At 40.9% G+C, this 17314-nt stretch overlaps 2 protein-coding genes across 3 annotated transcripts; one reads left to right on the top strand and one right to left on the bottom strand.

The window, feature by feature from the left end:
* Positions 1-213: 213 nt before the first annotated feature.
* LOC139640336 (cytochrome c) lies at positions 214-4982 on the bottom strand. The gene is made up of 3 exons (XM_071514525.1): positions 4876-4982; positions 2725-2899; positions 214-1702 (listed from the first exon to the last, which is right to left on the bottom strand). Exons 2-3 carry the CDS (start codon positions 2891-2893, stop codon positions 1557-1559), a joined length of 315 nt encoding a protein of 104 aa, XP_071370626.1. The 5' UTR covers positions 2894-2899; positions 4876-4982; the 3' UTR covers positions 214-1556.
* A 2141-nt stretch (positions 4983-7123) lies between these two features.
* On the top strand, positions 7124-17161 carry rbm45 (RNA binding motif protein 45). 2 transcript variants are annotated; one of them, XM_071514529.1, is made up of 11 exons: positions 7124-7405; positions 8152-8274; positions 8463-8589; positions 8824-8952; positions 9780-9950; positions 10351-10480; positions 12059-12155; positions 13026-13183; positions 14506-14581; positions 15067-15205; positions 16473-17161. In XM_071514529.1, the coding sequence occupies exons 1-10, from the start codon at positions 7130-7132 to the stop codon at positions 15181-15183; spliced, it is 1404 nt and encodes a 467-aa protein (XP_071370630.1). In that variant the 5' UTR covers positions 7124-7129; the 3' UTR covers positions 15184-15205; positions 16473-17161. The 2 variants fall into 2 exon arrangements, with proteins under 2 accessions (XP_071370630.1, XP_071370631.1); XM_071514530.1 differs by having other exon boundaries at positions 16458-17161.
* Positions 17162-17314: the final 153 nt, after the last annotated feature.

Genomic DNA, 17314 nt, shown 5'->3' with positions numbered 1-17314 from the left:
TGTCTTAAGAGCCTAAATTAACCCCACCACCCTATTTAAAACAAATCTACAGGAAATCCCTATTTACACATAGTAAGTACTATAATACTGTATTTAGATGTTGTTTAATTAACCTCAAAACCCAGATACTGAATTCAATCCTTTCCCACTGGAATTACTGAGAAACACACTAGAAAATGAAGAGACAAGCAGCCATGTTTTACATTTCAGCAGGTTTTTTATTGATCGCTCATCCATCCTGTCCACAACCACAGATCATAGCTACCACGTTTTCATATTCCTTATGTGCATATTTTGCTGCTTATAAACCACCATCAGCAAGCAGCCCCATCAAAAAATACTTCACAACTTTACAGCTTCAGTCAGTCAGTCAGCCTATAGTAAAATAAGTTAAACGGTCCTCTTTCAGGCCTGTGAAACCAGGTAAATAACATAGTCTTCCTTCACTTTGACTAGTGCCATTGATCGAGAGTTTTGCTATTTGAACGCTAATCGTCAGTCATGCTAGCTCCACACCATAGTTAAATACGTAAATGGTGAATCTACGCCAGTTGATCTCTAACACTGCAGGGCATCTCACCATGGTGTTGTGGAAGGCATTGGTATATATTTACAGCCCACACTTCTTAGCTCTATAGAGGCAGGAAACGGCATGTCACCCATAGCACAACCTGACAAAACTCTTATCAATGGCTTTGGAGACAGGTAGGGGGGAAACAGGAGTTTTGAGGGGGGGGGGCTACTTCAGTAACCGATCAGAACAGGCTCTGAAAAGAGTCCTAGAACGCAGCTAGAGGTGTTGTCCATAAAGAAAACAAAACGTCCAATCTGTACCTGTGGAATCAAAAGTGCATTCATGACAAACGGGTGGCTTCTGATCGGCAATGTAGGAGGATAGACGGAGAAGAGGACGGCGCCACTGGATCCTGAACTGGAGTGTGGAAAAGTCACACTGTGCATGTGTTTAACCCCTCTCCTGTTCAGCCTCTCATGACATCTCCGTCCTCTCCTCAGGTCAGAAACGCCACTTGTCACGAATGCTTCTTGAGCCGAGAGTAGATTGAGTTTCAGCACCATTTAACCACCAAAACGTACCACATGTCCAACCCTGTATTACTCTTGACACAACTGATATATTTAATGTTAGATATTAAAAATGAAGTTGTTGGCGGATGGCTCTGCTAGCAAAAAGTACTGGACGCATGTTGTCATGGAAAACAGAATGAGTGACAGGTCAGGCAACCTATCGTGGCTAGCGTTTTTAAATAATGTGATTAATATTCTCTCATTGTCAAGTCAAAGTACAGATTCACAAAAAAAAAGGACAGTGTAGCTTTATGTTTGGTCACTTGTATGACAGATCACTCCTTGGCCTTAAAGAGGCAGTGACACTTTCTGTAAACTCATTGGCTCACAATAAAGTGACACGCAATTTTTAAAAGCCACAAAAAGTAACCCACCGTACAAACGACTAAACATAAACCATATTTTAGCAAATGCAAGCCTAAAAACACATTGAAATGACATTAAATATTTTTCAGATTTGTTTGTCTGTCTTATGACGTTGCTGATTTAAGGTATGCGATAAGGTCCTGGCGCTCGCCCTTCTTTTTGATGCCAGCAAAGATCATCTTAGTTCCAGGAATGTACTTCTTGGGGTTCTCCAGGTACTCCATCAAGGTGTCCTCGCCCCACACGATACCTGCGGATAGGAGGGGAGTAAGACAGATGATCAATGATGAAAATAAGATTATTATAGTATAATTACACCTTAAGACAACTGGGAGGATACTTTTATGACCTGGGATTCTGACCTCCAAGATAGAAGGATAAAAGAGAGAACATCAGATGCCAATGGTCAAAGTTCCTCCACGGCAATATTTTATAGCCCAAGGTAAATCTGGGTGGGATAATGATAATGTCATGCTGTCATATTAACTTTGACTGATTTTAAATATTGTAATAGAATGCATTTACTTGGATATTTGGTAGGGATAAGTCATAAAAACTGAATATTCATTCGCAAGGATCAATGTCTACCTTTGTGATTTGGTTGTTCCGGGGTTTTTTGGGAGTTTTGGCACAGTGGAGCTAAATATGTAGTGCTCAAGCTGAGTAACAGCTATAACTACAAGATCAGCCACGAGACGGCTTCCGGCGCCGTTGATAAAACCCTCCACGCTGTTGTTTTCTACTTATCCTTAAGTAGCTTCTTTAGGCAGCAATTATGTCATTATCAAAGCCACAGAAAAGCCCAGCGTGGGCAAATTTCAAAGAGTTGTCGTACCACAGATCCACAACAACAACCTGAATCATCTCAAAAAGCATCCAGCTGTTTCTACAAGAACTGGCATGATGATACTTTGCAAACTCCTCAGGAATGTTACAGAAGACAAGCTGAGAATCTCTGCCCTCACTGCCGACATGATTGCTAAAGATATACAAGTTTCTCTTAATGAGCTGAGTATTGATTGGATTTTGCCAACATGTGTTATTTATCATCATAATGAACAGCAGTCAACATGCAAATAAATTGGACTGACCATGTTAAATCTAAATTAAATTATCTTCATAATTAAGCTTCATAATATTAATTTTGATTTTCTGTGTTTTGGTATCTGCTGTTATTACACAGAATATGTAAAACACTGATATGAAATTCCATAATGCCCAACCCAGGTTCAGTGGGAAGAGTTCATTGAGTTTAACCACCAGTCCACTGACCTTTACTCTTGTTGGCGTCCGTGTATGAGTAGCCCTCTCCCTGCCCAGTCTTGCGTCCGAACAGGCCCCACAGGTTGGGGCCCACCTTGTGCTTGCCCCCGTTCTCAACTGTGTGGCACTGAGCACACTTCTGGACGAAAGCTTTCTTTCCCTTTGCAACGTCTCCCATAGTCAGCTGGAGAGAGAAAGTCAGAGAGAGAGAGAGAGAGAGAGAGAGAGAGAGAGAGACACACACACACAGAGAGAGAAAGAGAGAGAGAGAGGGAGAGACACACACACACACACAGAGAAAGAGAGAGAGAGATCTGATATTAGAGGAATGCAAATTCTAATAATCATCTTTATCTAGCACAAAATTATGTTACAATGCAGTTAATAAAATGTCTTGCTAAATTATTACAGCAAGGAGCAATTCCTTTGTGCTTTTGAAATGTTAACTACATTTTGGATAGTATTTTCTTCTATTATATTTATATCCATTATACGAATTTAAACCCACATATCATCCAATTTATAGAGATTCTGTATTGAAACACTTCTATTAGACCTTGCAGATGCCAGGAAACTTGTTCACTGTGCTCTGGTCCGCGCCATCTTGTGAAGGTCATTTGAGGTAACAGCTTCTGAATCTGTACCGCTTACATTCACCAGACCACATGACATTCACAGCAGTGCCTTGGCTTGTCGGCACCCTGCTGCGAAGGTCACCAAGGAAACCTAACAAGAATACACACCTACGATCCGTTGGTTCAGTTTGTATGTTTGTTACTGTTAGAAGACGTTTATTACAAGTTACACCGCTGCCTTTATTCAGGTCAAAGTACTCCAGCAACAAACATGTTAGCCTAGCTTACATTAGCTAACGTATCAATGTCAAGTGCCTTTCATTCCCTCCACCGCTGACAGCCTCAGAGCTAACCTTAGCTCATGTTACACCTGATGGGCAACTGCCAGGTCCCCCGGGTAAATAAGGTCTGTCTTAGTATCCCGCTATGGGGAACCCTTAAATCTGTCGCTGACAAAGTGGGGAACCAACACAGGAGTTTAGACTAACTTCAGTGTACTTACAGAGTCGTAAGGGTGATGACACCTGTCTCTGCGGCAAACACCCGATAACTGCTGCGGCAAGTGTAGCGAAAGACTAGCTAGCGGGCTTGGCTAAGCTAAAGCCGCTAAATCGGCATGAACAGAGGTTAAGGTCACGATACAAATGAAGCAGTTTGGAGAAATGCAAATTTGACTATCATTAACAACAGCAGTTTAACCGTCATACTGTTATCTGCACTCATTTTGGCAGCCGATTGCCAACTACTGGCCGGGCTGCAGCAGGCACCATTGTACATTTCCTCAAAACCAGTCCATGTATTAAGGACCAGAGGGTGGCTAGTATGAGACGAGAGTATTGTACTTGTCTAATTATAATCAGAGCAGCACCACAAGTGTCAGACAGCTCCTAACATGGCGGGATCATTCAGCCGGCGGACTCGCATCCTTCCCATTCCGCTTCAAGGGCAGCAGATACAAAAGCTATGGTAGTCGCACACATTTTCTGTTTGATAGAGCAAATCTCACTGGCTGTAAGTCAAAGAGTTGGCACTAAGTCGGATGAGACAAGGACTTTCTCAGCCCTTGCTAGAAAGTCGTGACAATGGCAAAAGGATGTAGCTAGCGTACGTGATTAGCTTGGCCTCGCTAGTCGCTAGCCGGGATGTGTCACCCACCCAAGCTGGTACATCTTTCTAAAAGGATGCTTCAATGTCGGCATCCAAAAAACACACCCAACGTTACAGTATTGACACTTTTCCTGGATCCAGGGAGTACGTTACTCTAATTTCTCATAAGCTCCGACATTACACTGTAATAAAAATCAAACCTTTAAACATAAAAAGCACCGCATTGTTCTTGAATAACCTGGTAAGCTAGTAACCTCAACGCTAGTTCACGCAAAGAGAGGCAGCCGTGCTATTCTCCAAGATAATACATAGCTTATACCCGAGGTAGCAAACGGGCTACTGCGGCTCAACCAGCCAGCATCTCCCTTTTGTCACTCCTGATCCATTTTAACATCGAATTTGTCATTTTGAATAAGAATCTCTTTCAAATTCAAGATCGAACGGATAGATCAGCTCAATAGGAGACATGAAACCTTACCTTTTTGCTTAAAATATGAGGCGTTTAAATCCTTCTAGTGCAGGTATAAGCTGCTTGCCTTGGCCGATGAGCGGTTTCTAGCGGTCGTAAAGAAGGTCACTTTACTTTAGCGGCACCGGCTTTTGACGTCACCGGCCAATCACGTGCCGGCCTTCGTCAATTTCCTCTTGAACCGTTACGTGGTCCTCCCTCCCCGCCGCGTACCATTTCCAGAAAGACGTTCCCTCACTCGCCTTCTTATCTTATTTTTTGTATGTAAAAGAGGTTTTGTTTGTGGGATAAGATGCTCTGATAGACTAACAACAACACCATACTCAAATATACAATTAAATTCAATGTTAACTGTGGAGGAAAGGAGACAAGGATGGCGCGAAGGAAGCGAAAGTCTGTGTTGGTACGCGGACCCGCATCTTCCCGCATTCCCTAGCTTCCATTGTGGGAAAATGCACCTGCTATTTGCCATGTAAGGAGATGTATATAACAGAGGAGGAGCTGTATATAAAAGGAGATGTATATAAAACGAGACAAATAAATTAATATAAAAAAGGAGATATATATAACCACTTTGTTACTTTGTTGTAATCAAGGGCAAAACGAATTAACTATCATTTCATATTAACACATTTTATTTTGTACAGAGTGATCCGTCTTCCTTACTTCCTTACCTACCTTATTTTTTACTTGGCAGATATGTGGCAGTGTAATATATAGACTTAGGAGTTATGGTGTGACTTTGCCTGTGGGACTTGATTTATGAGCAGGGGGTGTGATGTTTTTATAACCCCATTCTGTCTGGTGTTGCAGGACATAGATTTTATTTCAAACCTGAGCGTGACTGCCGTTTTACTTACTGGGAGATGGCAGATGGTCATACTTCCTCAAAGGATTCACTCTGTGGACCACAAATTCAACAGACCTTAATTGAAATGTATATAATGTGTGCGATGAAGAGACTGACGCTGGGTTGTGAAGCATAAAATAACGAGAAAGCAGAAGAAAGAAAAATGTGGCTTTATGCGGGGTAGAATAGTTATTCTACAGTTCTCGTGGACACACACACCACTATTTGCATAACTTAAACGCTGTTCCTCGAAAGGGTCACTGACACCTGTTGGCATGACGAGTGTACACACACACACACACACACACACACACACACACATAGGTCGACATACAGAGAATTCCTGAGATGCCCTTAGGGTTGCCCCCCCCCCCCCCCCTCTCTCTCTGACACACTATGCCGTAGTCACAAGCCCGTGACGTGACACCATATGTTGTGACCCGCATCACCTGACAGCTGTTCCGTGATGTAATATATTTCATCAATTAACACAAGGCTTTTAGACCTCGTAATATATCATATTTCATCATAGGCACAGGGAGTGGAAATGAAAGAAGACGGTATCCCCTTAATTATGTTATACATATCTGTACATAACTCATTGCACACATCTTTTATTTCTATTTTTATTATATAGTACATATTTTATTGATTTTTTTTTACATCTTTCTTATTCTTATTAGTTTTTATGTTGACACCTGCACCAAGAGAAATTCCTTGTACATTGTACTTGGCGAATACACGTTTCTGATTCTGATTCTATTTGGCACAGCTTTTTCTAGATGCACCCCATTTTGGTAGGAAAATGTGAGGGGAAACAACAATTAGCTTTTTCACCATCCCCCTGGAGCTATTATTATTGCTATTTATTATTATGTCCAGATGTTCAGGTAGGCTATCTATTACAAAATATACTCAAAAATCTCACTGCAGCATCCTTTCGTAACATTCACTGACCTACCAAGAAGTGGTAGTGAGAGAAGCAAGATGGGGTGGTGACTGACGGGGACGCTGCCTTTGCCTGGCATTACATCTCATGTGCAGTAGATGGCAGTGTGCAGTAGATGGCGAGGATGCTGCGTTATGCTACCTTCACGTACTGTCGTAATTATTGTGATTACGACCCAACACAGCACGACAGAATTGTCTATGCTACCCGAGTTGTTGACATCATGAAAGCCGTGTCAACAATTCATGGTAAAAGTAATTCATGCAACATCTAGTTAAAACTAATTAAAACACCCATTACATGACTGATGCATATATACGCCTCTTTATTCTACCGCTGCATTACAACAGCAGGCACCAAAAACTGTCGTTACTTCCGAAATGCGCGTTTTTACGACTTCTGCGCAGGAGCTTACGAGGAGTACATGAATGCAGCATCCGTCAGTCACTCCGCAGCAAACAAAGATGGAAGACTACTCCACCAAACAAGCGGGCGAAAACCTCGACGAACCCCCCAATAGCCGACTGTTTTTAGTCACCAGCCGGTCCGTGTCCGAAGATGTTATTCGAGAGAGTTTCTCCGTGTTTGGGGACATCCAGGGGATCTGGGTGGTCAAAGACAAACAGACCAAGGAGTCCAAAGGCGTCTCCTATGTGAAGTTCGCCAAGTCCTCCCATGCCTGCCTGGCCATGGAGGAAATGCACGGCAAGGTCCTGATGGAGGGGACTAAACCGATCAAGGTAGGCCGCTGAACAGTTGGTCAAACGGATAAATAAACAACAGGTTGTCAGGAGTATTTTTCACACGCCACACACGGAATATATAGGTAAGAAGCTAGCTAAGGAGCACATTCGGGGCTAAAGTAACGTTAGCCTAGCCAAACACCGTAACTTACGTAGACCCACTCACATTAGCTAGCTAAAGCTACTTGGCTACATGGTGGGGAAACCTGCGCCCATTGACCACACACAATCCTTGTATTCTCACATAATTTCAATAGCCCTCCAACTTTTCAGCCTAAAACGTGCATGAAAAATGTCTTATTCTTAGACCCAGTCTCATTAAAACATACTGGTACACATTTAATTTCGCCACACAAACAGGGACATTTTTTTTGTCTCACCTTGTACATTTTGGTTTAAGTTTAACAGGGGCCACGTATAATAAAACAATAAACCACCAAGAACTCTGATGCATTGCACAGAGATATAGCTAAACAGCTATTGTACAAAAGTACACACAACACCAAAATCTTAGAAAATAGGATGAAATATACATGAACTACAACAAACATTACATGAAATTGCAAGGCAGCGTATATAAAACCACAGGAAGTGGATTCCCCCCTGAAACAGGCCCTCAATTTGTGTACTGAGGGATTTTTGCGTTATTGTTAATGGTGGAAGTAGTTTAGAACAAGGATTCATGTATCAGTGGGTTGTAAAGGTTACTGTTTGTTCATTCATTTATTTGTTTGTTTGCGTAGGTGTTTATTGCCCAGTCGAGGTCGACAGCACGACACAGGGACGTTGAGGATGAGGAGCTGACCAGGATCTTCGTCATGATCCCCAAAACCTTCACAGAGGAGGACCTCAAAAACACATTTAAGGTAACTGCACACCTTTCTCTCTCTCTCTCTCTATATATATATATATGAGTGTTACTTTTTCTTTATTTTTGCCTATACACAGATACTGAGTATTGTGTAATCCTAACAAACCAGTTTACTGGGAAGACTAAATGATTTCTCTCTCTCTCTCTCTCTCTCTCTCTCTCTCTCTCTCTCTCTCTCCCTAGGAATATGGAGATATTGAGTATTGTGTGATCATTAAGAATAAGTTCACAGGGGAAAGTAAAGGTTTGGGCTACGTCAGATACTACAAGCCCTCCCAAGCTGCCCTCGCTATAGAGAACTGTGACAGAAGTAAGATTGTGTGCAACAGTATTAATGCTTTATTATTATTAGTAGTAATAATATAGTAACAGCCTCATAGCAACTGTAACTAGCTGATTTTTGTAAAATTACAAAGATACAAAGTCAACTATGATAACTCTTCAACTTTTCGTGAACCACCCTGTCCATTTTCATTGCATATCACCAGACTATAGGGCTACAGAACCACGGTACTGATAATGTGGATTATGTTAATGTTGTTAGGTTATAGAGCCATCCTGGCTGAACCTCGCAGCAAAACCACATCAACAGACGGAGAATACTCGGCGGGAGGAGCCAGAACTGATCACATGGCCGGCGGTGACCAAATGAACCCCTACCCCTTCACTATGGGTATGCAGTTGTATTACGTCTCCATTTCTTTTCTTTTTTTTCTTTTTTACAGTTTTCTGTTTTATCTAGATTTGAGTTTTCAGTATTTCTTTTTACTATGTTCCATGATAATCAGGAGGCATGTTCAGTTCAGTCAGACACTAAACTCCTGTATACCTGTGTGCTATCAGACTTTGTCATCATTTATAGCACTTTGGAAAATATTTTTTTTTTTATTGAGATTTATTATTATAACTTTATTGTGAATACCTAAACTGTGAATTTTCACAGAACTCACATACGCACATCTAATTCTTTGACTGATGCTGGACAAAAAAAGTTTCAATAATTTTAAAGTGGGTCCATACACACAACTCTGCTCCACCAAAAGTTTATTACAAAGTTAAAGTTACCAGCGGCATGCGCCCAGCCATGCTTGTGGGTTGCTAATAATGATAACATGACATTTTTTGGTTAGTCGAAGAACTGATCTAGAAACTCTTTCTCAATAAAACCCCCTGGTGAAGAGAAATAAGGCTAAAATTCTAAATGTCAGTGCATCCTTGAGAGGGCTCTAGGGGTCCCCAACTAAATGAGAATTATTTTAATTTCACCATTGTTTCAGTCAAACAAAGTTAGCATTAAGAGCCAATGTAGAAGAATGATTATCTTCTTAGATGGCATTCCCTGGTAGAAAACCTTTTATTAAATGGGAAACTGTGGTCTGCAGCATCTCAAGCTTCTCAACTTGGGGTTCCTTGACATGACAAAGTTTAGGAATCCCTGACTTTTAACTATTTCTGTTCTCCTATTGGCCCGATTGTCCCCCCTCTCTCCCCGTACAACAGACCCTGGCAGCTACCCAGTCACAGACTACCGTTCCAGTGATGTCATCACACGGTGCTTGATGGTGTCGTCAAGAGCAGCGGTTACCCAGGAGCAGATTTATGGTCTTTTTGACATCATACCCGGCATGGACTACTGTGAGCTCCAGAGAGACCCTTACGGACTCAGCAAAGGTTAGTCGTCATACACAGATAAAGTATTTGCTTTATTCGTCTGGGCTTTATGTTCAGCTGGAAAATAACAATACAGTCTTGACATCCATGTGATGACTTAATAGAACTTCCCTCAAAAAGTCAGTGTATATATCTAAATTATTTAAAATGACAGGTGATAAACATTTTTTGGAAATACACAAAATTCTTGAGATTTAATGTTTTGATTTTGTTTGTTTCAGTGTAAACTCAAGTCAAAACACAAATAGCGGTTTTAAATAATTCAGTCAGTAAGTAATTGAGTCACTTAAGCAAGAGTTGATTGATCGTGGGTGCTCGACAGTTCATTTTGATTATTTCTGAGTACTTAAAACTTCTTCTATTGGCTGTTGTTTGATTCCTGTGTGTCATGTGCCTCCAGGTCACGCTGTGATTCGCTACAATAACCTCGGATCAGCGGTCTATGCCAAAGAAAAGCTGAATGGGTTTGAATATCCACCTGGAAACAGACTGGCGGTAGCTTTTATTGATGATGGAGAGGACCGCACCAGGTACACACAGATGCACATATACAGTCATGCATGTGCACACATACACAGACAGCCACATACATACACCAATGTATGCACCAGGTTCAGAAATGAACGGAGGCTTGAGGCATAAATGCCATTGAAAGTTCATAAAATGCCATGAAATTAAAAATCACAGGGCAAAAAATGCCCCAGATAATTAATAATACCCTTCTCTGCATTTCACCCTGTTCACATTTCATTTGTTGAGTTGTCAAGTATTCATGGGTGAATGCAACTACTGTCCTCCTTGGGCTTGTGGGATCCTATGACCGGGCAATTCTTTCCAGTGCATTCTGGGTGATAAAAATAGGAGTGAGCAGTTTTTGATTAGAAAACAACTGAGTACGCAGTCTGAAGCAGAAGAAAATGTTGACATGATGCAGCTAGCAGTAGAAGAAAATGCCAACCCCACACAAACCACTGTGTCAACAAAAAATAAAACAACCAATATCGTAAAAAAAAACCAAGAAAATCAACAGTCATAGGGAGGATGGTGGGGAAACGGCACCATCCTCCTCTGTAAGGTCTGCTGCCAGTTTCCAGCAGCGGGAAAGGAGTGCGGGACAGCATATTATGATTTAAAGCAAAACAAATGTTAGTGGGACAAATTAGGTATTTATTTGCCAGCATGCAATACAATGTATTATTTCATAGTTTTGCGGCTTGCCGCCCACAGACGCCATGACATGATCAACACACTGTGTTGAAGTTAACTGTTAGTTACTCACAGTTTGATGATCCACGGAGTTCGGGTGGTCCAGGGGTTTGAATGGCTACCGATAATTGTTGGGTTAGGCTATAAACTGCTTCGGCTGACTGTCGTGTCATAGATGAAACCAAACCAAAACCCCAAACAAACAAACATTCCCCAAAATAAAACCAATCAAAAACCAGTGGGGAATAAACAAATTCATCAGACAAACTAAGATTAAATCAAACAAAATAACCAAAACACGCGGCGGTTGAAGACTTTGTCTTCACGGCGTCTTCCACAGTTCCCATTTCAGCACACCTGCCTTAATGAAGGGGCTTCTGTGAGGTCAGGTGATGCCATACGTTTGGTTTAGCACCAAAAACTACCACTAGGTGCTGCCAAACTATTTAAATTGAAATAATTGAAAAGAATAGGAAATTATAAAAGCTTTCTAGAAATGGCTCTAACACATAGTTTAATAAAATTCCTCCAGAAAAGGAAGAATATGCCCAGATCATGGGATTAAAAATGGCCTCTGGAAAAAAGTGAATTCCTTACCCTGGTATGCACATTTGCAATGTCTTCACTACCTAACATAATGTATTGTCACTGTGCTAACAATGCTACGCAGAGGTAATTTAATCTCTATTTGATACTAGAAGTTGGCTCAAAATGTGAGTGCCCCTATTTCTGTCTGTATGTAGCCTAGTAGGCAAGATGGCTACACAGTTTGTAGCAGCTCAGATGATATCAGCAATTTGAAACAGCCCGTACACACATAAACACAGAGAGAGGAATAATGTGATCTGTGTTTAATATTACAATTTGAAGTAACAAGTGTTTGTCTCTGTGTTTGTGTGTAGTCCAGTAGGCCGGATGGCCATGCAGTTTGTTGCAGCCCAGATGATGTCCACAGTCTGGAACGGACCCTCCACCAGCCAAATGCTGAAACCCCCGCCTGTGAGTTTTACCTTCCTATCTACCTACCTACTAGTGTTGCATGGAACACGGTATGGAAAAAGTACAGCGATGCCTGATTTGAGAAGTGGTAATATAGTAGAGAGGTTTTCCAGCCTGTACTTCATCTTGTGTTGTTGGTCTAGTTGTGCTGTGTTTTCAGTTTGCACAAAATTCATGCTCACAAAGACTTTTAATCTACACAAGATTTATTTGCATTACATTTTAGCTGAAAACCATGCTTCAGATTTATGATAGTAGTTGTACATCATATGTCTTACAGAATGTATTTACTCCCCCTCTTTAAAAGAACTATGAATGGCTATTTGACTAGCGGGGTGTCTCGAACAAAATCCACCTGCAAAGCGATCACATTTTCACATTATTTCAATAGATTGAAGTGATATTATTGTCTTTCCTTTTGCTTGCTGTGGTACCACATTAGAAATGATATTACTGCAGATACCAGCCTAGGTATCACAGGTTCAAAGTGAAAATTTTGGTATTGTGGCAAAACTTCTTCTTGCCCCCCATTACTCCCTCTGTCGCTTCCTCTTTCTCTTATCTCCCTGTAAATAACAATTCAAGGTTAATTACTGTTCTGGGTTAATTACTCCTCCAGGCCTCCTCTGCCACCTATAGCACTTTACAGATATAAATAATTAATCAAATTAATTAGTGGTTAATTACAAGACACTAATTTAAGGTTGTCCAACCATGGGTGCTTTTGTATCTTAACATGTTTTCCCTGCCAACTGATGACCATGATGATGATAATTTATGACCAATAAGCACTGTGCATCAATTCATTAAAAAATGACCCGTGTTTACGTTGTAGCTCTGATCCTGGGTATGTTTGTTTGTATCCTCCAGGCCTTCCCTAATGTCGCACCAGTGTCCCGGATTCAGACAGATGTCACCCTGCCGTCTCTGAAGAAGCTCGCTCCACCTGACAGCAAAGTGAAGGAGCGCTTGTTTGTCGTGTTCACCCCCTCCCCGCTGCCACTGGATGTGCTGGAGGACGTGTTCTGGTAAATGTCACAACAAAACTGTCAATAAAAAGATTCATACACAATCAGGAGAACATCCAGGCAAGAGTGATGGCAGTGGTTGGAGAGACTGTCTCTACCTGATCCCCAAAATAACGATTGTGTGTCCGTCCAGCCAGTGGCCTGTAGACGTGTCGTTCAGATTAAGACAGTAAAACCTAAACCCCTAACTGCTCATTTTAAAACACTCTGGATTAGAGTTTCAGCTAAGTGAAAAGGAAATAAATACATTTATTACAACATGATATAAGCCTAAAATTCCAATCAGGTGTGTTAAAGTACCTTGGTTTCATTTTGGCTCAAACTGGTGAATATTTGCTCAACATTTTGGTTTGAGTGACAGGTGTTCCCAGTGCTATATGTGAATATTAGTGTGGAGTTTTTCATGTCCAACATTGAGCTCCACAGTAAGATTAGACAGGAGAAATGCATCTTATGTGTTTTCATGTGTAGCAGTGGGATGGTAATAATTTTTCAATTTATGTAGATCTCAGTCAGACAAAGAAAATCCCCTAATAAATTTCATTTTTAAATTTTGTAGCACACCAAAATGTGTTGAGAGCAGCCCCTCCATTATTGCAGTCTTTCTGTGATTATTGCAACCTAATTGCTTGTTGGTTTCGCAGTTTGTGGCATTTTCTGTCTTAATCTTGTTGTGAAAGCAATCCCATCTGCTAATGAGTTCTGTGATTAGACTATTTATTGCAGCCAAATTGTTACGATGTGTGAAAATTGCTTGCTTGCTTTCAATGTTATTATCTTTTTAAGGGAATGAGAAGGGTTTTCTGTTAAAGTGCAGGAATTCATAGTATTCCCATGATGTCACATGCATTTCCTACAAAAAATGGTGCTTTACCATATACACAGCTCATTTGCTGTGGCTGTTATTTGATTATAATCACTTGTTACTTTATTACAATCACCTGTTATTTTCCTATCAAGATGGCCATTTGGTGATATAACAGAATACTATGAATAGGATATAATTTCAAGCCCCTACGAAATTTGCAGGGGGATAGCACATTTTACAAAAAAAAATAAATGTTGAAATTGCAATAATGTTTAAAGCCAACTGTGAAACATTTTAAACTATACAACAAGCACATTATAGGTCACATAAAATGCTCTCTGGATGAGAGCATCAGCTAAATGCCTCAAATGTAAATGTAATGCTGCTGTTAAAATGATGGCCCAAGCAATCAACAACATTAAGAAATGTTTCTCCTTTCAACTGGATCATCACTTCTTTCTTCTTTTGTTTTTGCTCCCACTCTGTCTCTCTCCCTCTGTCTGACTCTCTCCAGTCGGTATGGCTCTCTTATCGAGGTCCATTTGGTTCCAGGGAGGAAGGTTGGATACATGAAGTATGCTGAAAAACAGGTGAGACTCAGGACTGATGGAGGAATAGAGAGAGGGATGGAGGGATGGGTAGAGTGTTGAATGATGAAGGGAGGTAGTAATGTTGGATACATGAAATATGACGACAAAAACGGGTGAGCCTCGGAACTGATGGAAGAGCGGCGAGAGGGAAGGAGTGCTAGTAGATTGAAACCAGAGTACGGTGACAAAAGTAAGCAAGATGGATTATGGGAGGAGGGATGGTTGGATATATGAAGTATGCTGAGAGTGGAGGAAGTGAAAGAGGGAGAGACAGGTAGAGGTATGGACAGAGAGAGGCTATGATTCATGGGATATGCTGACAAATGAGAAGGATGGAGGAGGGGGGAATATTTAAAGGAACAAAGTCTCTCAAATCTGTCCATCCCTTTCTCTGTGCTGCTGCTGCATTTTAAATGTCAAATAATCAAAATTATCCCTGTATCTCTTCCTCCCTCTGTCCCTCCATCTCTCTCTCTCTCTGTCAGTGTGCGGACGAGGCTCTGGCGGCGCTGCACGGTCGGATGGTCAACGGAGTAAGGATGAAGGTGATGTTAGCCGACCCTCCTAGAGAGGAGTCTCACAAACGTCCACGTACCTACTAGGAGCACGTGACAGAAATGCAGGGTAAGTGCCATGTTCTCTGCTGGCAGGGAACGCCACTATGTACATTTAGTACCAAAGTATTTTGCCTTTTGGTAGCGTTGTATTATTTATAAACATGTATTCTGTGTAAGGCCCATTACATAGTCTGTGCAAGCAACGCATGTGGCAAATGCTTTTTTCATGTTCTTGCGCACCATAATTGTCCAAAGTTTACAACATATTGCTAATGGATGTTGCAGTTTCTTGCCATTTCTGGCAGAGGTGAAAAATGCAAACTAGATGAACAACTCATAGTAGTCGTTTCCGGTGTAAACACACCAAAATGGCAGTGGCAGAGACTGGTTGAATTCATCTGCATATGTTGCCATCTTGGGTTGGCGTATGTGTACCTTGCATTAACTATGTACCAGGCCTGACTATGTCATTGGTGTCCTACAGAAATATTGCATCGCCAGTGTTCACCGCATTGTGTATAATCTCTGTAACTGACATTGACAACTGACATTGTCTCCCAAGGCAAAAAAAGTTTGATGGCCATAGATGCATCGAACATTCAGCCAATTCTTGAAAACCTATTGCTTGGAGATTTTGTGCAGGACACTGATGCACATTTTAGTTTAGATTCTGTTATATTTTAAGTGTTGAATTGTTTTCCAAATGGCACCAACTGGACTGAAGTGATGATGGTGTTCATTTTGAAATGCTACCAGTATTAACTGATCCACTCAAACATTGGTTTCCATTTAAAAGTCCTTCAGTGTAATCACCTTCACTATCTTGTATTGAATATTTGTATTGATCAATGAGCGATACTATCAGATTAACAGACTGGGATTTTTGAAAGGGATATTCAAAGAAGCAGTTTTAATGTTGTTTTTTTTGTTTGTTTTAAAGAAAAAAGCTCATGCACACCATCTACTGATCTTTGCAAGTACAGCATCTTTATTGAGAACAGTGTTTCAGTACAAGGATAACCTGATGAAGGTCTTGGTACCAAAATGTTGTTCTTAATAAAGATGCTCTAACTAAAAAGTTCAGTTGATGGTGTGCATGAACTTTTTCTTTCTTTGTCAACCTACAGTCTTCTCCTACACTCCTGTCACCTTATACTCCATAATGTTTTTTGATTTTCAAGAAAAGCACCACTTTCAGCTGGATGTTTGGCAGTTTTAGGGATATTGATGTGCTTCACTCTTCACAGGCTGCACTTCTTTGGCTGTTCATGATGAAAGTTCTTCACCTGTTATCTGTTCTTGTGAATAACTCTCTGCAGCTTCTTGTTCCCTAGGCGACTGTTGTCATGACACAATGACCCCTGACCTGACCGACCGACCGACACACACCAAGACCTTCTCCTGACCACTGACACGACCTTTGACACCTGTCTGACCTTTTCCTGTGACCTACTTCTGGTCGGTTACCTTCCTGTGACCGTTGCCTACTGATATAAAGACATAAACATGAAACCTAAACAAATGGGCAGCATCCTGTGCTAAATTTGAGTTCTGTGATATTCTCTTTGTGAACCACAACACCGATTTGTAGTATTTGTGTTCCGAGTATCATGCTGTTATCATAAAGTGCATGATTTCAAACCACCTTTTTATTGGCTCTCATCAACTTGACTCAGCAATGTGCGTCTACACAACAGTAGCAGTAGCATTATAAGGTAAATCAACTTTCTCAGTGTGGCAGAAATTTTTAGTTTGAAAGTAGAGAAAAATTAATGCGAGTTAGCCAGCATTTTTATTTTTGAAAGACTGTTTGCAGTCTGTAAATCAAAATTCCTGATGCCGGATTCACACAAAAACAGCCTGATTTTTTTTTTCAACTCTCTGTAGTCCAGATCTGACTTTATCTCTGTCGTGGTGCATCCTGTAATCTTGTGTTGAACTGAGATCAAGGGTGTTTACTAGACTGGTTGTTCACTTTCTGAAAGCGTCAAATAAAAAAAAAAATTGAAATAAAACTCAACAAACCATCATCCAGCTTGTCTTGTCTCTTCATTTGGTGCTGCCGGATGAATAACTGCTCAGCTGATCACAAGTGATTTTTCAGTTTTTTTTTTTTATTTACAATATATTTTTTATAATTTACAATAAGCATTGATGTGGATGTAACAACTGAGCA

The sequence above is a fragment of the Centroberyx affinis genome, unplaced genomic scaffold, assembly GCF_046629955.1.
Source record: "Centroberyx affinis isolate AG114_WGS23_722 - 3 ecotype Tasmania unplaced genomic scaffold, CSIRO-AGI_Caff_v1 ptg009119l_1, whole genome shotgun sequence".
Classification (NCBI taxonomy): Eukaryota; Metazoa; Chordata; class Actinopteri; order Beryciformes; family Berycidae; genus Centroberyx; species Centroberyx affinis.
This window is presented reverse-complemented; position numbering and strand designations above follow the sequence as displayed.